General features: G+C 36.1%; 1 protein-coding gene across 1 annotated transcript; it reads right to left on the reverse strand.

Annotated features, from left to right (window-relative positions):
• Window positions 1-16,082: 16,082 nt before the first annotated feature.
• On the reverse strand, window positions 16,083-18,622 carry LOC149201538 (jasmonate-induced oxygenase 1-like). The gene is made up of 4 exons (XM_089401302.1): window positions 18,153-18,622; window positions 16,760-17,090; window positions 16,618-16,677; window positions 16,083-16,235 (listed from the first exon to the last, which is right to left on the reverse strand). Exons 1-4 carry the CDS (start codon window positions 18,620-18,622, stop codon window positions 16,083-16,085), a joined length of 1,014 nt encoding a protein of 337 aa, XP_089257428.1.
• Between the last annotated feature and the right edge of the window lie 2,831 nt (window positions 18,623-21,453).

Consider the following 21,453-nt stretch of genomic DNA (forward strand, 5'->3'; position numbering starts at 1 on the left):
ACCAAATAAAACAAAGAAATCATAAGCATCACCTCTGTTGTATAGCATAGCTGGAGGAGTGTAAAGAATAAACAGTCGAGGGACAGTAAATATATGAAAACAACGCATGTATTTTCTGTAGATTAGTAAACTAAAAGAGCCATAGAAATAACAGATGAGGAACATTTATATATAATGGTATTGCATGGAATATCTTTGGGGAATAGCAAAGCTAGGACTTGTATAAAATAAACAGAATACATGATAGTGATGTTTGGAAAACAACATGTACCTTACGAAAACATAACCCAGGAAGGAAGCCTTCTAGATGCACAAGAACTACAAATTTAATTACCCAATAGTCCAGGTTACAATTGTATGCGTCTATCATAGCTTTTAATAAGCAGTAAACAAAAAGAAATGAGTCATACTGTAGGGAAGCTTAATACATTTACAAGTTGGCCGGCACAGCTCAAAAGACTTCAGAGGTAAAAACCCTCGAAGTTAAATCCTTTACTTGGAAAAAAAAATATAATACAAGAGTAACAAAATCTCAACCCTCGAACTGAAACCTGAGGGGAATACCCTCTACATTACATATACAGTAAGTAAATACCAGATATGAGATTCGAGAAAATAGTTGGACTACGCAGGAAGGGCTAAACATTCCTTCTGCCAGAAAATATAGAAGAACTAAAACTTAATGACCACAACCAGGGCGAAAACACTCATACTTGGCAGAATTTCGAAGTTAGTCCCACTCTTGGAAGACTTCGCTCCCATCCGAAACCAAGCGCGAAACCAGAGTGGAAAAGATCCTACGTGAGACCACCATGAAGTTCTCAGAGAAAAAGAAGAGAACTTTGAATGCAGAGGGGGCAGGATTATACCATTATTGCATAAAGAAAAATGAGCATGAAAAGTATACATAACTGAAAGCTTACCCGGTGACCAGTCTCTGAAGGCGAGGACAAGATTTTGTTCTAATAATGGCCCTCCACAATCTCCATAGGAACTTGGTTCGAAGCGGAGAGCAAGGACCATGGACGAATGTAGTAGACTGAGCAGTGAACCAAGAGAAATGGTAGATGAATGAGTCTCCGAATTGGTACCATGGAATGTGAACAAGGACTGAGCCATCTACATCCGTTGGATCATTAAGCGAAACTCAACATCGTCTATTCAACAAGAATCCCGAGGTAGTAGCCAGGTAGATCAGGACTGCGCATGCCACGTATAGTGGGTAGTGCAGATATTTGATAAACATTCCAATTTAATCAAAATCAAGCGGATAGCCGACGGTCAAAAATCTCTAACCCGAGTTTCTATATCAAACAACGGCGTAGATCGATTGGCATTGTCAAAAGAGCCCTGCCTAAATTAATGCTGAGTTATGAACTTCATAAATGTAGGGGATTAATGTGTACTTTCAATAGGATAGGAAATAAAACAATAATTGCGAATGTCAGAATAACGCATTTACATACCGTAGTAAAAAAAAAGATTTTTTGGCTGTATGACAAGTGCTATCAGAGCCAAGTTTCAAAAACAGTGGCCTCTCGGAAATAAACAGCTTAAGTGAATTCATTATATATTTCAATTTGCAATTTTATTTATATTTAAAAGAAAACAGTTAATGTGTTAACCCTTCTTCTATTTCTATTCTTAGGCTAAGACCAGGGAAAAACAGAAGACAACCAATATGAGAAGGGCAGGCAGCATTCCACATAGGTTTGTAGCGGGTCAGGGACCTACAACAAGCCCTCGAAATAACCCAGAATTATGGGTATAGCTTGGCGAGGAGGCTCGCAATATGAACCTTGCAATATTAGAGACAGTACAGGAGTTGAAAAATGAAATGGCCCGATTACGGGAGGATAACGCGAGGTTAACCATGGAACAAGAAAGGATTATAAAGAGACTATCAGACAAGCAGAATCAACAACCACTGAATCCCAGTGCTAAGCAGCAAAGGGTGTCGGAAGAGCAGAATCACCACACAGAGCTAGAAGAATCAGAAGGAAGGGATGAAGAACGAGAAGAATGATCTAATAATGCTTCCGAGCAACAGACATCAAAAAGGCAACGGGTAGAACTGCAAGGGGAATTTCGTAAGATAAAACTGCCACACTTTGATGGGGAACTGGAGGAAGCAGTCGAGGCTTGGTTGATTAATATGAAAAAATACTTCCAGCTATATGAATACGATCACAACCTCAAGGTACGATTAGCCATTTTCCAATTACAAGGGCAAGCCACCCTGTGGTGGGAGGAAGTTAAGATTGTTAGAGGAGTAAGTGAGCAGAATATTACCTGGGAAAAATTTCAAAAATACTTGAAGGAAAGATACCTGACAGAATGTTTCTATGACAAAAAAGCAAGAGAATTCCATGACTTGCGACTGGGACAACAAACCATGGATGAATTTATCACTCGTTTTACTTCATTGCTCCGTTATGTGCCTTATATTAGAGAGGAAAATGCTAAAGTACAGAGGTTCGTCAGTAGTTTGCCCTTGAATATGAGGGAAGGGATTGAGTTTGACAATCCAAAGACAATGGATGAAGTAATATGTAAAGCCAAGATTTGTTACCAACAAAGTAAACAGATGGGAGAAATTCTGGGTAAAAGATGGATAGATAAGAGAAGCAACAAATTGGCTGGAAATAATAAAGGGAATCGAAGTGGAGGTAACAAGGGTTTTGCTAAAGGGCAAAACAATAGAAATTTATAGAAAAATTTGCTTAGGTCAAAGCCAACCAATGAGTCCAGAATCAACGAACAACTTGGAAGGTTAGATAGTGAAGGGACAACAAGGCCTCCAGTGCAATGTTGGGGCTGCGATGGGCCTCATTACGTTAAAAACTGTCCTCAATGAAAGGGAACCAAACAGGTTTCCCATATCCATGAAGCATCGACAGTTGGCAATGTGGGATGTAGTTTACCAAGGATTAATGCTGTCCTAGAAGATTGTTAGGTGGAGTACCAGCCGACCATGGTGGAATTCGAAGGTAAAATCTTAGACCTTACTGTAACTGTTTTAATTGATCCTGGAGCCACATTAATTTATATTAACCCTAAGGTTGTGGAGAATTGTAAATTGCAATCTGTTAAATTTAAGAACCCTTGGCTAGTATAGCTGGCTACAGGGGCAAAGAGACGAGTGCTTGCTAAGGTCAATAACTACCCTTTAAAGATAACAGGAAAACTAGTGATGGCAGATTTAAATGTGCTTCCCCTTGGTTCGTATGATGTCCTAATTGGTATGGACTGGGTATAAAAACTCTGGTCCATAGTCAACTGTAAAACAAAGACTATCTATTACAAAGATGAGCTTGGAGCAAGGCAAGAGATGGAAGGGATCAAGCAGCCAGTGCAAATTCGGCCAATAACTGCCTCTAAGCTAGCAAAATGCATTCAGAAGGGATGTCTGATTTATGCCATCCAAGTGGGTTATGCTAACTCGAAAGATAAAATAGCCACATTGGAAAACATTCCTGTGATACAATACTTTGCTAATGTGTTTCCAAAGGAGATTCCGGACTGCCACCTAAGAGAGACATAGACTTTACTATCAAATTGGTGCCAGGGGCAGCCCTGGTATCCTTAACACCTTATAGAATGAGCACACCAAAATTGACAGAGCTAAAAATGCAGTTACAAGAGCTGTTAGATAAAAACTACATTCACCCCACTGTGTCCCCTTGGGGAGCCTCGACATTGTTCGTTTAGAAAAAGAACAAGACCCTTCGCATGTGTATGGATTAGCGTCAGTTGAATAAATTGAAAATCAAAAATAAGTATCCTCTACCCCGGATTGATGAACTTTTTGATCAAGTAAAAGGAGCAACGGTATTCTCCAAGATTGATTTGCGATCAGGGTATGACCAAATCAAGATTAAGGAGGAAGACATAGCTAAGACAACTTTTAGAACAAGATATGGACATTACGAGTTTGTGGTGCTACCCTTTGGGTTAACCAATGCTCCCGCAACTTTTATGTGTTTGATGAACAACATATTTCATCAGTATTTGGATAGGTTTGTGCTAATTTTTATTGATGATATACTGATATATTCCTGAACTATGGAAGAGCACAAGGAGCACCTCACATTGGTACTGCAAACCCTCTAAGAACGCCAGTTATATGCCAAGTTCAGCAAGTGAGATTTCTTTAAGGAACAAATACAATATTTGGGACATATAATCAGAAAAGAAGGGATCAAGGTGGACCTCAAAAAGATAAGGACCATAATGGAATGGCTGGTACCAAAGGATGTGGTAGACATCAGATCCTTCATGGGTTTAGCATGTTATTATAGACGGTTTGTAGAAGGATTTTTGAGAGTAGCGTATCCTATCACATCCTTACAGAAAAAGGGAAGAACTTTTAGGTGGACCCCCGAATGCCAAAAACGTTTTGAGCAACTTAAGCATCTGCTCACCACTGCACCCATTCTAAGCATAATTGATCCTATTAAAGACTATGTGGTGTGCACTGATGCAAGAAAAGGAGTAGGAGGTGTGTTGATGCAAGAAGGGAGGGTGATTGCTTACGAGTCAAGGAAACTAAAAGAACATGAGCAAAAATATTCTGCTTATGATCTAGAGTTGGCAGTCATCATTGACGCTTTGAAAATGTGGTGACATTACCTTATGGGAAGGAAATTTTTATTATTGACAGACCACAATAGTCTAACCAATTATTTTAGCTAGCCCACCTTAAATGCTAGGCAAGCACGGTGGGTGGATTTCCTAAGTGGTTTTGATTTCGAGATCAAGCATTTGAAAGGGAAAGAGAATCGGGTGGTGGACGCTTTAAGTCGGAAATTACAATGTTTATATGAGATTTCTTGCAGCGAATGGAAAATCCCCTTCGAAGAGATGATTAAAAAAGTAGCAGAACAAGATACTGTATATCAGCAAATAAAACAGCAAGTAAAACACTCCACCAGCAAGGAAAAACAACAGGTTATGCTTTAGGTACAGCTGGAATGCTGTATTATTAGGAGAGGTTGTATGTGCCCTATCAAAACAGCATTAAAAATTTGATTTTGTATGAATTTCATAAACTCACTATGCTGGACACCCAAGATATCAGAAAATGATCACAACATTCCAGAAGGAATATTATTGGCCAGGTATGAAGAAGGATGTGGTTAAGTACCTGGCACGTTGTCTGGAGTGCCAACAAATTAAGGCAGAGCACCAACATCCTATAGGGTTATTACAACCTTTGCCCATTCCGAAATGGAAGTGGGAAACCATCTCCATGGACTTCATAACAGGTTTGCCCAAAACAAAGAGAAATAAAGATTCCATCATGGTGGTGGTGGACAAATTAAGTAAATCGGCACATTTTATACATGTGCAATCTACTTATAGAGCTGTGTAGATTGCCCACATCTTCATGCAGAATATATTTAGGCTGCATGGGTTACCTAAAACAATAATTTCGAACCGTGATGTAAAATTTACCTCGACTTTTTGGAAAGCATTGTTTGGAGAATTAGGAACTCAGTTGAATTTCAGTACAGTCACCCTCAGACTAATAGACAAATAGAACGGGTGAACCAGGTGGTGGAAGACATGTTAAGGGCATATGTAATGCAGCAACTGACCAAGTGGGAAGATTATCTGCACTTGGTCGAGTTCGCATATAATAATGGCTATCATACATCATTACAAATGAGCCCATTTGAAGTATTGTATGGGTGGAAGTGTCGCACACCCTCAAGCTAGGGTGGACCAGAAGACAGATTAATGTTGGGACCCGACATGCTTAAGGAAATGGAGGAAATGGTTAAGAAAGTGTGAGTCAATTTAAAGGCAGCTCAGGATAGGCAAAAGAATTTTGCTGACTGGAAAAGGAAGTTTAAGGAATATCAAGTCAGTGATCATGTATATATAATAATTCAAGCAAAAAAGACCACATTACAATGGAGCGGGTGCACTAAGTTGGCACCCCGATTTTGTGGACCCTTTCAGGTCTTAGCAAGAATTGGGCCAGTAGCTTACCAGCTCACTCTGCCAAGTCATATATGGGTCCATAACGTCTTCCATGTTTCCGTATTAAAAAAATATGTTTATGATCCTAAGCATGTAATCTGTTGGCAGGATATACAGGTAAGAAAAACTCCAGTAGAGCAAACTGAATGAGTTTCTTTAAAAAAAACTAATTTAAGATGTTGCATGTTTCAGGTCGAACCGGAAGGAGAAATCTTGGTCGAGCCGCTGAACATCCTCGACCCGAGAGAAGCAATGTTTCGGAAGCGAGCTATTACCCAAGTTAAGGTGCAGTGGCAACACTTTGGGCCTGATGAGGCCACCTGGGAAGATGAAGAGCTCATGAAAAAAGCTTATCCAGGGCTATTTATGGCTGAAAGACATCGGGACGATGTCCAATTTTAGGAGGGGGAGATGTAATGCCCCAGGATAAATGTAAATATTTGACTTTACTGTGGTAAATGAAAAACTGAATATGATATTATTATCTGTTTGAATTTAATAATATTTTCTTTTAAAAAAAAAGATAAGAAATGTTTCTTTAAGAGTTGGCAACTTCTCAAGGAGGAAGTTGAGAAAAAAAAAAGACAGCTGCTATGATTCGAACCCTAACTGCTTTCCCTAACTGGAAGGGCTTCCATAAGAAAAGGGAAAAAAAATGGGGAAAATTCTGTGCTATTGGAACAGGGAGAAAAGAGGAAAAGAAAGGAAAAAAATGGCTAAGTCTCATGATGACCAGATAGCCAAGCACTAAGTGCAAGCATCTTGCTGTGGACAGTGGTCCTGCAAGAGAGCTAGGGGGGAGATTCTGGTCTCAAAAGACAAATCTCAAGGACGGGTGGTAGACAGGAGCAGATGAGCAGAGGTAATCTTGGCTTCTCAAGTGTTCGCAAGTTATAGTGTCACAGGTAAGTGGGCCAAACCACTTAGAAAGCTTTCAAAATTATTAATGAGGTAATCCATGTTAAATGTACGCACTGTTATGATATATTAGCTGAAACCTGAGCCAACTGTGGAAGTTGACTCTTACTCTGTGCCCATGTTATTTTCTTAAAAAAAATAAGAATACTGTAGGGGTCTTCTTGAAACTGTACAGTTAAAGAAAAGATATATATATATATAAGTTTCTCTTTTACTCTGATTAGTTATGAGCATAGCACTGTGGAGGAGGTGTAGAGTTTGCGCAACAAGGAAAGAGAAAAGAGCAGGAAACCGTAGTCGGACCATTTTCTAGAAAAAGGGGTCTTGCTAGGATAGTGATGTAGGAAAAGTTTATAAGAAATAAAAGACATAATTAAACGAGACTGATGTAAGCTTAGTTCGGTTAACGCTCTGGGCACGGGAAGAAATGCAACAAGTTGGAAAACAAACCAACCCCAACAAGAAAGATTTGGAACGAACTCAGAAGAAACAAGTGTAGGTCCTATTCATATTTTTTAAAAGAAAAGAACAACAGCTGTGAAACAGGGGAATTAGCTGCTAAAGACCGAGCTCTGTTTAACCTTCTAGAATATAGCTAAATAAGTTTTCTACAAAAAGGAATTGCAAACCCAATGTGACCAGAAACCTGGGTGTAGGGTCTCAAGTCTAAATTTAAATGCTTGCTGCAACAAGAATTAAATTACAAATAAATTACAAAACGAAGACCCGTTTATGATGGTCAACCCCGTTCTTTGGGTGAACGGCCTTCCTGGATTCCATATGAAAAATCAAAACCCCATCAAGCTAACTAAGTTAATCAAACAGATAAGAAGTTGGCAAATGACCATATTGTCCAAGTTGGAATACAAATAAGAATTAGCAAAGGGTTTCACTGCCGAACCAAATGACCAAATAAAACAAAGAAATCATAAGCATCACCTCCGCCGAATAGTGTAGCTAGAGGAGTGTATAGAATAAGCAGTCGAGGGACAATAAATATATGAAAACAATGCATGTATTTTTTGTAGATTAGTAAACTAAAAGAGCCATAGAAATAACAGCTGAGGAACATTTATATATAATGGTATCACATGGAATATCTCTGCAGAATAGCAAAGCTAGGAGCTGTAAAAAATAAACAAAATACATGATAGTGATGTTTGGAAAACAGCACAAGTACCTTACGAAAACATAACCCAGGAAGGAAGCCTTCCAGATGCACAAGAACTACCAATTTAATTACCCAATAGTCCAGATTACAATTGTATGCATCTATCAGAACTTTTAATAAGCAATAAACAAAAGAAACGAGTCATACTCTAGGGAAGCTTAATACATTTACAAGTTGGCTAGTGCGGCTGAAAATACTTTAGAGGTAAAAACCCTCGAAGTTAAATCCTTTACTTGGAAAAAAAATATAATACAAGAGTAACAGAATCTCAACCCTCGAATTGAAACCCAAGGGGAAGACCCTCTACATTACATATACATTAAGTAAATACCAGATATGAGATTTGAGCAGATAGTTGGACTACACAGGAAGGGCTAAATGTTCCTTCCGCTAGAAAATATAGAAGTACTAAAACTTAATGACCACAACCAGGACAAAAACCCTCATACACGGTGGAATTTCGAAGTTAATCCCACTCTTGCAAGACTTTGCTCCCACCCGGAACTAAGCGTGAAACCAGAGTGGAAAAGATCCTGCGTGAGACCACCAAAGATAGGTTGAATAGCCGAAGAAGTTCTCAGAGAAAAAGAAGAGAAATTTGAATGCAAAGGGGGCAGGATTATACCATTATTGCATAAAGAAAAATGGGCATGAACAGTCTACATAACTAAAAGCTTACCCGGTGACCAGTCTCTGAAGGCGAGGACAGGATTTTGTGTTCTGAGCTTCCTCCACAATCTCCATAGGAACTTGGTTCGAAGCAAAGAGCAAGGACCATGGACAAATGTAGCAAACCGAGAAGTGAACCAAGAGAAATGGCAGATGAATGAGTCTCTGAATTGGTACCAAGGAATGTGAACAAGGACAGAGCCATCTACATCCGTTGGATCATCAAGCAAAACCCAACACTGTCGATTCAACAGGAATCCTAAGGTAGTGACCGAGAATATTAGGACTGCACATGCCACGTACAGTGGTAGTGCAGATATTTAATAAACATTCCAATTTAATCAAAATCAAGCAGATAGCCGACAGTAAGAAATCTCTAACACGAGTTTCTATACCAAACAACGGTGTAGATCGATTTGCATTGTCAAAAGAGCCTTGCCTAACTTAATGCTGAGTTACGAACTTCATAAATGCAGGGGATTAATGTGTACTTTCAATATTATGGGAAATAAAACAGTAATTCTAAATGTTAGAATGATGCATCTACATACTGTAGTAAAAAAAAAAAAATCTGGGTGTATGACACGCATAGAGGAAAGTAGATCCACTATCTCGTAAAATTTATGATCCATCAAATTATGAGGTTGACATAGTGTGCATGATGATTAATCCTAGGGTATAAGGAGGGCGGCTCACACTACAACATCTCCCTGCCTCAAGGCCTAGTGAGGCGGCAACTGAGTTTTCCCCACATATCCTATCTCAACTACCTCATCCGTGATATTGAAAATTAAAAAAAAATCTTCTTATATTTTTAATAATGAATATTGTTTTTAAATAAAACTGAAATTTTAATAATATTTTGATATAAGACTAGAAATTATTATTGCACATTAAAGTTAAAGGAAATCAACCAGATGTATTGAAAAGTTATGATATTAATATACTGTATACGGATTATATTAATACAATATATCTGGTCAAGTTATATATATTATATTAATATATATAACTTATGTCAATACACTCTACAAACTTAGAGGACATGATTGATTTATTTAAGACTCGAAAGCAACCCTTTTGTCAGAACATATCTGCAACCATTGCCGTAGAGAACAACCAACCCACCACATTTAGCACCAGATCTAGCAAGCACATGCTCAATAGCTAGCCTCAATAATTAGCCATGTGTTTTGATGAAAGGAAAATGCTGACAGCCATACGATGATTTCTACCGAAAGACTTTTCTTAACTAATATATTGTTAAATTAAACAAATAATTACTTAGAATCATATTCCCTCTTCTAGGGTCTAAGGTTGAAATCTAATGTTTTCTCAAGAAATAAATATCTCTAGTCCCTCGATTATTGGAGATTCCTTGCCTAATGTAGGCACCTCATAATCCCAAGGGACATTAAGAATTAATGGAACTCAAATTTTTAAGTGCTTAACACCCCTATATCGGGCATCATTATTAGAGAAGTGTGCAATGCACAAATTCGAGATGGGTGCAAGTCTTCCGAGGTTCAATCGAAGAGGCTAATATAATATGATCTCAGTGCCACCTCAATACTTTTACAACAATGATTGGATTATAATAATTAATTTCACTATGTTGGATGTTCTTTGGTTCAACGTTGATAAGATAATCATAATATATTATGATCTCATGGCTACCTCAATACTTTTATAGCAATGATTGGATTATAATAATTAATTGCACTATGTTGGATGTTCTTTGGTTCAATGTTGATAGGATAATCCCATGTGAAAGTATTCAGGGTGATGCAATTCACATTATAGAAATGATGTCGGATAATTTTTAGGGGTGCCCTTAGAAATCATATAAGGAATCCACACGAAATGCACAACATTCCTGAATCTTTGATGGAAAGGTGATGACCTAAAAGTTTGGACTATAAATTTGGTAATTCACTAAAAAGTTAGAGGGGTAAGGGAAATTTGTAAGGTTTTTTTTGTTATCTTTGGTAGCTTCTTATAATGCTTTGCTTTGCATTTTGGTTGTCAAGGGTAATTAGTTAAAATTAAAATTTGAGGAATTTGTAAGGGTTTTTCATGGGAGGGGAAGATTTTTTTTTGAGTTTTCTCATGGCCATAGTTGGGCTTCATATGATCAAGAGGAGTGAGGGAGTACAAAGCCTAACTTCAACATGGAAATCACTTTGTGGTTAGCTCAAATTATGGGTGGATTAGTGTTCTATGTTACAAGTATTGGGTATGTATTTCCTGTCTTCACTCTCTTATTTTTTCTGGGCATATTTCATGAATTTGGGTCTATAAATTGCTCTTGTAGTCCCAATATTCTTTATGCAGCTGAGGGATATAATTTTGGGTCATTTAACAACTTGGTTGATAATACAATTTTTCACTCTCTTTTTTTCTGCAGGGGGGGTGAAGGTACTTATGTTAGGTAAAGATTAGTGTTCTATCTTACAAGTATTGGGTATGTATTTGCAGCTTCACTCTCTTGTTTTTTCTAGGCATATTTCATGCATTTGGGTATATAAATTTCTCTTGGAGTCCCAATATTCTTTATGCAGCCCAGGGATATAATTTTGGGTCCTTTAACAACTAGGTTGATCATAGAATTTTTTACCTTTTTTTTTGGCGGGCGGGGGCTGCACTGGGCGGACAAGGTACTTATGGTGGGCTAAAGAATGCTTTAGAGCTCAAGTTTGCAAAGTCCCAACTCTCCGTCTGTGGATTGGTTAAATTAATACCTTCTTTTTTCTCAAGTTGTAAAGATTGCATTGTCTCAATCTCAGCAAGGTTGGTCTCACTAGGAGCATCGACAATGCTAGTTCATTTTTAGATCTTGGGAAGAGTGGGCATGTATATGCTTGAGTTCGTAGACTGGATCTCTTCCAAAAGATTTTCTCTTTTTAGACCACTAGAACCATTAGAGCTTTAGGAGAGAAGTAAATATGTCTCCTCAAATTGAGGAGTGTAGACACTTGATGGGGCACATCTCCCATCTTTTATGGTTTAATCAAGTAGTAGTCATTGTGACCATAGTTATGGACCTGTTAATTAAAAATTGAACCACAATATGGAGAACTGAAGATGAAGTGTCAATGTCCAAAGAGCAAGTGGAAGAATCGCTTCTTTCTGCCAACGACAGCCACCATGTAGCATTCCTCCTCCAATAATTCCATTGGACTAGAGCTTCCCTATCTCCTCTCTAGCTTAGGAGCTTCTGATCACATATTGACCTTCCTTCCCAGATGATTTAATATATTTCTAAAATTTCATAAAATTTTGAATTTTGGCATATCTACTCATATTGGCATAAGAATTAAACATTGAACCACTATATGGAGAACTGAAGATGAAGTGTCAATGTCCATTGAGCAAGTAGAAGAATCACTTCTTTCTATCAACTACAACCAACATGTAGCATTTCTCCTCCAGTAATTCCAGTGGACTAGAGCTTCCCTATTTCCTCTCTAGGTTGGGAGCTTTTGATCACATGTTGACCTTCCTTCCGAGATGAATTAATATATTTCTAAAATTTTGATTTTTGGCATATCTACTCATATTGGCATAAGAATTTAGCTATAAATTCAAAATATTGAGAATGTAAATACTCTACCTAGTCATGCTTTCTTTATACTTATAAAATAATTTTTCAGCAATATAAATTTCTTTAAAATATATATATATATATGTGTGTGTTGTGTGTTTTTATGAGATTAAAAAAAGTAATCATTTTTGTAATTTTATTAATCTCATAAACACACACACACACACATATATATATTATATATGTGTGTGTGTGTGTGTTTTTATGAGATTAATAAAATTACAAAAATGATTACTTTTCATTAGTTGACTATAAACCCCAATTTTTTATTTTTTTTCATAATGAATGTATTATGAACTTTATATCATAGTATAAGAAAAATGTTGTCATATAACCTTATATATATAGATATAGATATATATATATATCACTCAATCATTTTTAATTTTTTATTATTTAATATTAAAATTTTCCTTTTACTATTTAATATTAAAAAATTAATATAAAATATAAAAATAAATAATAAGAAATTTACCAATTAAACTTACTTATTTGACTATATCCCTTATCATTTATCGAATGACTAGTTAACTTAAAGTTACACTCAAAGTCCAAATCAATAAATTCAAATTCCAAAATTAAAACGCATCCCATTTTAATCCACGGGCATTAGGAATTCTAACTATTTTTTCTATCGTACTTTATAATCGAGAGCACGCAAACAAATGCTACATTGTTAGGGAGGACGGCATATGCAATTACAGCACTGCTGAAAAAGCAAAGATTTTGATGTTAACTTCTGATCGTAAAGCGTCACTATTTCATTTCACCCACCAGGCCTGGAATTTCAAATCTCCTTTGCCCGTCAAATGAAAATTTAATGACGTTTTTATATTTTTCATGCCTTTCATTATACGTTCTATGTAAATTTGTGAGTGTCAACTTCCTCTTATAAGGCAACTCTCTTTAAAATACTCTTGCATCTCAACTTTCACTAATCTGTGTGAATGCCTTATTTATTTTGACAACAAGGGCAGAATTATGATAACTTTTACAATTGATTGAGGAGCCTTTTATTAAAGATATGAACAATAGTGCCAAGAAATGCTCAGTCAATGTTTTTCTACGAACATGCCCATGGATTGTGGTGAACTTTTGCAATTTGAGACCTCTTGAGGAATACATTTTCATGCTTCAAAGGTAGGCGGGCTTCAGAGAAAACTCTTTCCGATATGAAAGACGAAAATTGTCATACTTTGTGCAGATATGAAAGTAGATTGAAAATATACAGGAAAGATTCAACAAATTAATTTTTTTCCAAAAGTCAAAAGCATATTGTTACATGAGCGACTGCTTGTCAAGGTTGAACATTTAAGGTTCCAGAAAATACCATTGGATTAAAAAAAATCTTTCTTGAAGTTCATTCAATAGAGCCTAGTTTTGTCCTATGTGAGTCTATGACTGTGTCAATATTGGAGTCCATGAGTGTAATACCTCTTTGAATCTTGACACGGCCTAGAATTAGGGGTAATGTAGAAATGAACTTCAATATGCGAGGAGTAAAGAAAGAAGAGAATGCTAAGTTTATGGACTTAAGCATTTGTTGGACTTGGGAAGTTGGAATGTATGTTGTGTCTAGAGTCCAATCCCTCATTTTCAACAAGATTGAAAGCTGATAGATGAAACCAACTCTGAATTGTGAATTGTATTGTTACAAGAGAGCAGAAGGCCAGACAAGAGAGTTTATAAAAACCGCCCATCCTGAGACAAGGAGAGTGTTGTCAGTTTATAACAAAGTCATACTACTTTAGAGGTCTAGATTTGCTTCCTCCCTCTAAGCATTAGTTAGTATATGATATATCTCTAATTTCATAAAATAATATACAATATTTTAACCCAAAAAACTCTTTAAAATTTAAATAAAGAAAAATATTATTTTAATAAGAAATATTATAATAAAAATTTATATAATCACGCTTAACTACAAAAATCATAAAAAAAATTCAACTTAAATAGCCCATAAAATAGTATAATTCAAAAAAAAAAAAAAACAAACTACTTTATACATACCACTCTCAATAATTAGAATTTTTACTTGTCATCAATACAACGATCCATGTGAAATGAAAAACAATGTTTTAAGTTTTTACGGTTTCTTTTTCAAATTTAATAAAATTATAATTAAAAAATCAAATTATAAATTTGGCCATGAACTTAGCATAATTTAAATATTTAAATTTAAAAAAGACAAATTAATTTTTATATGTTTAAAATTAAATTTTAAACTATAAATATTTTAAAATTTTGTAATAAAATTAGAAAATATGAATCAAAATTGTTTGTACAAATTCAGAGCAATAAAAAACTTCTAAAGGTATAGTAATTAATTAACGTTCAACTCTAAATCTCCTTATACCACAAATGGGATGGTGAATGAAAATCTCCTTATACCACAAATAGGATAGTAAGTAAATATCACTGACTGATCTAGTGGTAAGGGCACACTTAATTTCTATTTCTTCTTCACTATGTTGAGGTGGCACAATAATGGGATGGGCCGAAGGGACAGTATTAAGGATTGTCCTATAACGAAGCCACAATTTTGGCTGGAAAACAACAAGAATCAAAATCTTAAACTATAGTGGAAATCAATTTATGCAAAAACACAAGCTTCAAACCAGAGACAATGCATATCATCTGACTCGTGAAATCAAGTTCCTCCCATAAATAACTCCCACATGAAGCTGAACACGGCCTTTGTACATCTCTAAAGACATGAAAGTGACCAATGTAAACACATTTAAAAGTAGAAAGTTTGTGTATTGTATCATTTGAAAACTAAAAGACAACAAATGATTCAATTCAAATACATTGCCAAAAGGACAAAAAATACAATAAAAATGTAAATTTAAATGCAAGTATTCCTACTTAAATGCCACTCAGGCAGACATGAAACAAAATCCAGCGTATGAAACTTTAAATTAAATTTAAATCAAGAATTGGCCAAATTATAAAATTAATTTAAATCCGCACTTCACTAACGTTTAAATTAAATCTTAATCCACACATTTCAAAGAGTTGCAAATTAAATTCATATCCACACTTCGCAAAGATTCAAAAGTAAAACTAACGATAAAAACAACAAAAAACTCACCTCTGCTGTTTTCCAAGATCAGAGGAGAGAAGGAGATTGAGTCTGCAAATCAAAAAATTGGGGCAAAATAGTCCTCTGCTTGGGCGGTTCTTCCTCTGCTAAAAAAAATATGTATCGCCCTAAAAAATAAGAAATCTGTGCCTTGCCCTTAAAATTGAATTACCGACCATTATTTAATTTTACAACAAAAATCATTTAAAATTTACACCAAATCCGTCCTTTCTTCTCCATCTGGAATAATCTACGGAGCCGCTGAGGTGAGGTTGACTGAGCCTGTACTCCCTCATTCCCCCCTAAAATTTATGACGGGCAATCGAGATACCTGAACGTCAAATTTACGGTTTGAGATTTTTTTAACCGTCATTTTATACGTTTGAAAAAAAAATTGTGCCGTCAAATACGTTTAAAAATGGAAAAAACGTTCTGTGGAACGTCAAATTCCAGGCCTGTCACCCACTCTTGCTGTTGTTGGTGCTCGCTGATTTATATGCCTGACTAATCACGCTTATTGGTGCTCGCTGATTTATATGCCTGACTAATCACGCTTACATTGAAACCATCGGACATAAAAATTGTCTGCACCTCTCGTCGTTCAGTGGGAGAGCAGCAGACTTTTCGGATACTAATTTTAGTCAAATTTATCGCCTCGAGTATCTTTTCCTCGGATTCTCGTCACATGGGACGTTCTTCAGTCTCCTGGCCAGAAGCAGGTTTGTGGCAGGTCTGTCAACTGTTTTGACAGAAACGCCATAACATACGCTTTCCCTGACGTCCTTCTCAGGACTCCTGAACTGCCACCTCAAATATATGGTCTGGTGTATTAAATTTTTAAGAACCGCCAGTCACTGAGCATGCAAACATTACTTATCACAGAAATATATTTACAATCAGATAACGGGAGACTAGGCAAACATTACTTAATAAACAAATATAGGTATATATATTCATTCAAACATTAAACACACAAGTATATATACATTGAGATAACAGGAGACTTAGATCCAGATATATCCTTAAACAATTAGTCTTTTCTCAAGTCCAGAGAAGTATGATTATCTAAATACAGGCGAACCAACAAGTACAGAGGCAACGGAAATGCTCCATGATAAACCGTTACATTAATTAGAATAGTATGATGTTACTATTCTATCGAAAACTTATGCCGGAATTTACGTAGGACTTTCCTTGAGTTCCGGTAGTTCGAATGAACTTCCTGTATTCATTAAACGTCATCTGCCAAAAAGATAAGTAAGAAACCTGAAACCACTTTGTCCATGTCCATGGATTTTTACAAAATATTATTTGAAGTACTCACCTCTATTTGATCGCCTAGGTTTATCGTCAAAGCATTAGCAACAGGCCGCACGGGCACCCAATAATTATTTTTTCGAACCTGCAGACCAACAACATCATTATGTAGTAGAACGGTTATTCCTCCAGGGTCGGAGTGAGGGGAGAGCCCATAAGTCAGTTCCGGCTGTGGACACACGGGATAATAATTGATTCGAACGCAAATTCCAATGCTCTCCTCATTGCCAAAAGCTTCCTTTAGATAGTCCGGAGGAAGGCCCAGATTCTCTGAAAACACAGATAGCAAGGTCTTGCAAAGCTCCAACGTTTCTTCACAGTACTCCTTCATTCTAGCCCTGTCATGTAAGCAAATATCACAAACTGAGAAAACATTATCGATCTTTCATGACTGCATACACTGAAAAAAAAACTTTGAATCCAAGCCAGCAGATTCTTATTTATTGTAATTTTAGGTTAACAGCTTGAACAAGGATGTTAATAAACAGGTTAGCAGATTCTTATTTATTTATTATAATTTTAGGTTAACAGGTTGAACAAGGTAAAATATAAGTTAATGAAAATGGCCAATTCAAACATACCCGTGCCTATTAACTAAAATACTACACACCAAAGCATTTATATTTTAATTTAATAGTTAGGTGTTTGAGTCTTTCGGTCCACGTCCAATTCAAATCTATTTTAGTTACCTTCTTTTAATGCAGTTTAGAGATATGTTTTGAGATATGGATACGATTGGTCACCACATTCAGAAGAAAATTCAGATATATTAATGGAAAGGATCTGCTCAAAAGCTTTGAAGAAATTTAACCATATAAACTCCCAATAAAAAATACTTAATAACAAAAACTCCCCACTAAACTATCCTTTAAGACTAAATCCATTTTCGCTAATTATGATTTTGGCTGATATATTAACGGAAAATACTATCTACAAATATAAAAACCAGAAATTGAGATCTTTTATGAGTTCAAAAGTCTGAAAGTGTCTAGGTGCAAAAAAATTATATTTAAAAATAGATTGTAATCCGTTTCCTATTTCCTATACATCTTACAAAACCACTTATAGAGTATAAAACAAATAATATATTATTCTCTGTCTTCGCATAAATCTGTGTAAGTCCTGTTCCATGAAGCGGCATGCAAAAGAATGTCCCCAAACTGTGAAGCACATCATAATAATCAATATCGATATCCAGGCTTAATAAGGTACTGGTTCTTCTTCTGAAATGTCCGACCAAATGTGGAAAATCAAATAAAAAACAAACAATCCAACCTATAAATATTATTTCCCATAAACTCTAATAATTGAAATCAAACAAACAACTAAAAACAATCCAAGAAGAAGCATGAAAACTGCAATATTCAAAGGGGCCAACACATAGATGAATCCTTCGTCACCTATATTGCTCTGGTTTAGAAGGCCATCTGTGCTCCTCTCGTATGCAAAGCGGCAAAAAATGATGATAATAGTAATCCCCCCAGTCGAGAGTGGCGCCTTTGTGCACACCAATTGGACTACCATATCCAACAAAAGTCACCGGATCATTGGCGTGCTTTTGCTTCTCCTCCAATGGCAGACGAAAGAACTCCCTCGACACCTCACTTCCGGCCTCGAGCTGCTCCGGAGAAATCCCATGGTTAATCACTTGGAAGAATCCCCACTCCCTGCATGCATTTGCTATTTCTTCCATGGTCTTCCTCCGGCGTTCGTCATAGAGGCCGGAGAAATCTATGATGGGTATTTCCTCTTCCACCACCCGTTGCCCGATGGGCTTCTCTTCATCAGGCCTGATGTATCTCGAAGGCAAGCATTGGATGCCGCTTTCTGCAATACACTGAACTCTCTGTATTGGTTCCGGCCAATCCATTGGAAAACGATGCCCAAAACTCAATCTACCTTAAATAAGTTATTGGATATCAAAGCAATGGCGAGGTTGCTAAATAAGTGATGAAGCTGAAACCCTACAAGTAGCCATCCCATATCACTTCTCGTGTGAGATATATATTGTGTTGGGAGTCATCAGAAGTCTAATTAGAATAGTCATCAACCATTGTGTTTGATTACTTTATTACAATTAGTAATGGAATATGTATTTTATAATTTTTGCCATTAAATATATGTCTTCTCATCTCTGTCATTAAATATATTAAAAAATAATTTCAGTGGCCTCTTCATACTATTAGATTTATATGTTAAATAACTTTAATGACTACTTGAATTTTTATTGATAAGCTAAATTACAATATCAAATAATGTTAATAATTATTTTGATTTATTTTCAATATTTGTCTGGAATGAATTACGTCAATTTATTATTAATTCAAAATTTAGAAAAATAATTATCAAGGAAAATAGTGGAAATTTTAAATTTTTGTTGAGAGTAGTTTATCAAGAAAAATAGTGGAAATTCTGGAATGATTTTTATAAAAATCTAACAGAAATTTTAGTAAATCTTAGTCACAATTGTCTAACTTCAAGATTTTGAGTACTCAAGAAATTTTTTTGATATCCACAAAAAAACAAAAAACAAATCATATATTTTTTGATATCCAAAAAACACAAAAAAAACAAGTCAAATATTCTTATAATCAGATTTTATGAAAAATTTTAATAAATTCCTACCAAACATAAATTTCTAAACAAAATTATAACCTTTGTAAACAATATCTTTGTGTTGTGCATGTACACTGATTTACTGAGTTGTATTCACTCATTTACTATAAATTCAAAATCTCTTAAACAATTATTACTTTTATCTAATTATCTAAATTTCTATTATACTTTACTGTATACAGCTATTTATATTTACTATCAATTGAACACTAGTAAACAATTATCACCCTCACATCTCATTATCGAAATTTCTGTTTGTACTTGTGGGGTGGTTTTCTGTGTTGTATTTCCATGGACCACGGTTTACAATAGTTTGCCAATGAGATTCCTCCCGTGTCGTAATTTGTCATTAAATGAGATCTTCAAAAGTCAATGTATTCCTCCCCGGCCGTAATTCGCCCCTAAATCAGATACTCAAGATTATTTGCATGGCATGAAATGATGGGTACTCCACTTGGTTAAAGTATCCGGGCCAAGTCATTGGCCCTCTCTGATGAGGTGGGTCATTGTAGTTGAGTCAGATGCTGTGCGGCCCATTAGGGTAGGCCCGCTAGGCATGTTTCGAGGAAAAAAAAATGATAATGAACAAATTTATGTTGAATTAATAATTCCAACTGCAAGTTTATTTGATTTGCGATGCGATGAGATCGCAGATCGCATATTGCATATTTGCTTGGATCCTCCGTTTTGTTCACTTGATTTCCCTGATTGCGATGGTGCAATGCGATCCGATCGCATATCGCAGATCGCACTAATGTGTGTGTGCTCCATTTTTTTGTTCCGCCAAATGCGATTTCTGTGATGCGATATAAATGAAGTCAATGGTTGAAGTACAAGCAGCCAGTGAATTTGACGTGGAGTAAAAGTTTCACTTACCGCCAGTAAATATCAGTAAAACAGTAAATGCAATTTACTGTGGGTTGGTAAGTTTTGGTGAAGTTTTTAATTTTATTTGAGCGGGAGTATGGGCTTAAGTAATAGTTGGTAAAAGCATTTAATTTTTATCATTTCTTTTACGGAAGCATGGCAAGTGAAAACGTGAAATAATTTCTTTTTGTTGTCATATATATATGTGATATTTTTCTGTTGAAGAGAGAAGAGGAATTGTAATGCACAACAGTGCGAAGTAAAAAAAAAAGGGGAGCAAGCAGCAGCGTATGTAATTTTTATTTTACAGCAGTGTGAAGACTTACAAAGTAAAACAGAGTAATTATTTTGGAACTAGAAGTGAAGTGTTCCTGTGTAATCCCTCTGAGAGAGGAAGAAGTCTGTAACAACAGTTGCTTTTATTAATGAATAGGAATTTGTTGATGTGTGGAAATCTCTGTCTGCCCAGAAATTTTTAAGCTTCCCTGTGCTAAGATCCTGGAGCAAAACAGAGCATTGTCTTTGTGTCCAGTTTATGTTGTTTTTGGGATTTTGACAGAAAAATCCCCAACAGTGGTATCAGAGCATTGTTTTCTGGTCTTTTGAGTTTGAAATCACCTGAAATTTCCAACAACTGGTATCGGAGCTTGTACAGGCTCTTTGAAGGGTTCAAAGAAGCTGAAGGAAGGATTCTTACTGCAGCAACTTCTCCAGCAGTGTAAAGACTCAGGCAAAAGAATCCAAGGTATTTCTCAAGTTTTTTTTTGTATTGCTGTTGAAGACAATGTGTTATTTTAAACACGTAGTGAGGTATTTGAAGCATAGTCAAGTAGTGCAAGAATGGCTGGCACCAGCACCAGCAATAGCATGGGTATGCAGCTCCCATTATTTGATGGCAAAAACTATGACTATTGGGCAATAACAATGAAAGCCTTGTTTCTTCCCAAGACCTATGGGAAATAGTTGAAGATGGTTTTGAACAACCAGCAGATGAAAACGAGTTTAATGGCTTAATTCAGGGAGAGAAAGATTTGTTAAAGAGCCACAAGAAGAAGGATTCAAAAGCCCTCTTCTTCTTGTATCAGGCAGTGCATGGAAGCGTGTTTCCAAGGTTAGCAGCAGCTAAGACATCCAAATATGCATGGGAAAATCTCAAGACAGCCTATCAAGGCATGGAGAAAGTGAAGACAGCAAAACTACAGTTGTTGAGGAAAGATT

This window comes from Pinus tabuliformis, chromosome 2_1, assembly GCF_031772625.1.
Source record: "Pinus tabuliformis cultivar Carrire ecotype Pingquan chromosome 2_1, CPIR1, whole genome shotgun sequence".
Lineage (NCBI taxonomy): Eukaryota > Viridiplantae > Streptophyta > Pinopsida > Pinales > Pinaceae > Pinus > Pinus tabuliformis.

Excerpts from the sequence above, each read along its gene's own strand:
- LOC149201538 (XM_089401302.1), bottom strand. The coding sequence starts at position 18,622 with ATGGATTGGCCGGAACCAATACAGAGAGTTCAGTGTATTGCAGAAAGC. Across the intron at positions 16,678-16,759 it reads ACCTAGGCGATCAAATAGAG|ATGACGTTTAATGAATACAG; the intron begins GTGAGTACTTCA and ends TCTTTTTGGCAG. Across the intron at positions 16,236-16,617 it reads GAACTCAAGGAAAGTCCTAC|TTCAGGAGTCCTGAGAAGGA; the intron begins GTAAATTCCGGC and ends TTGAGGTGGCAG.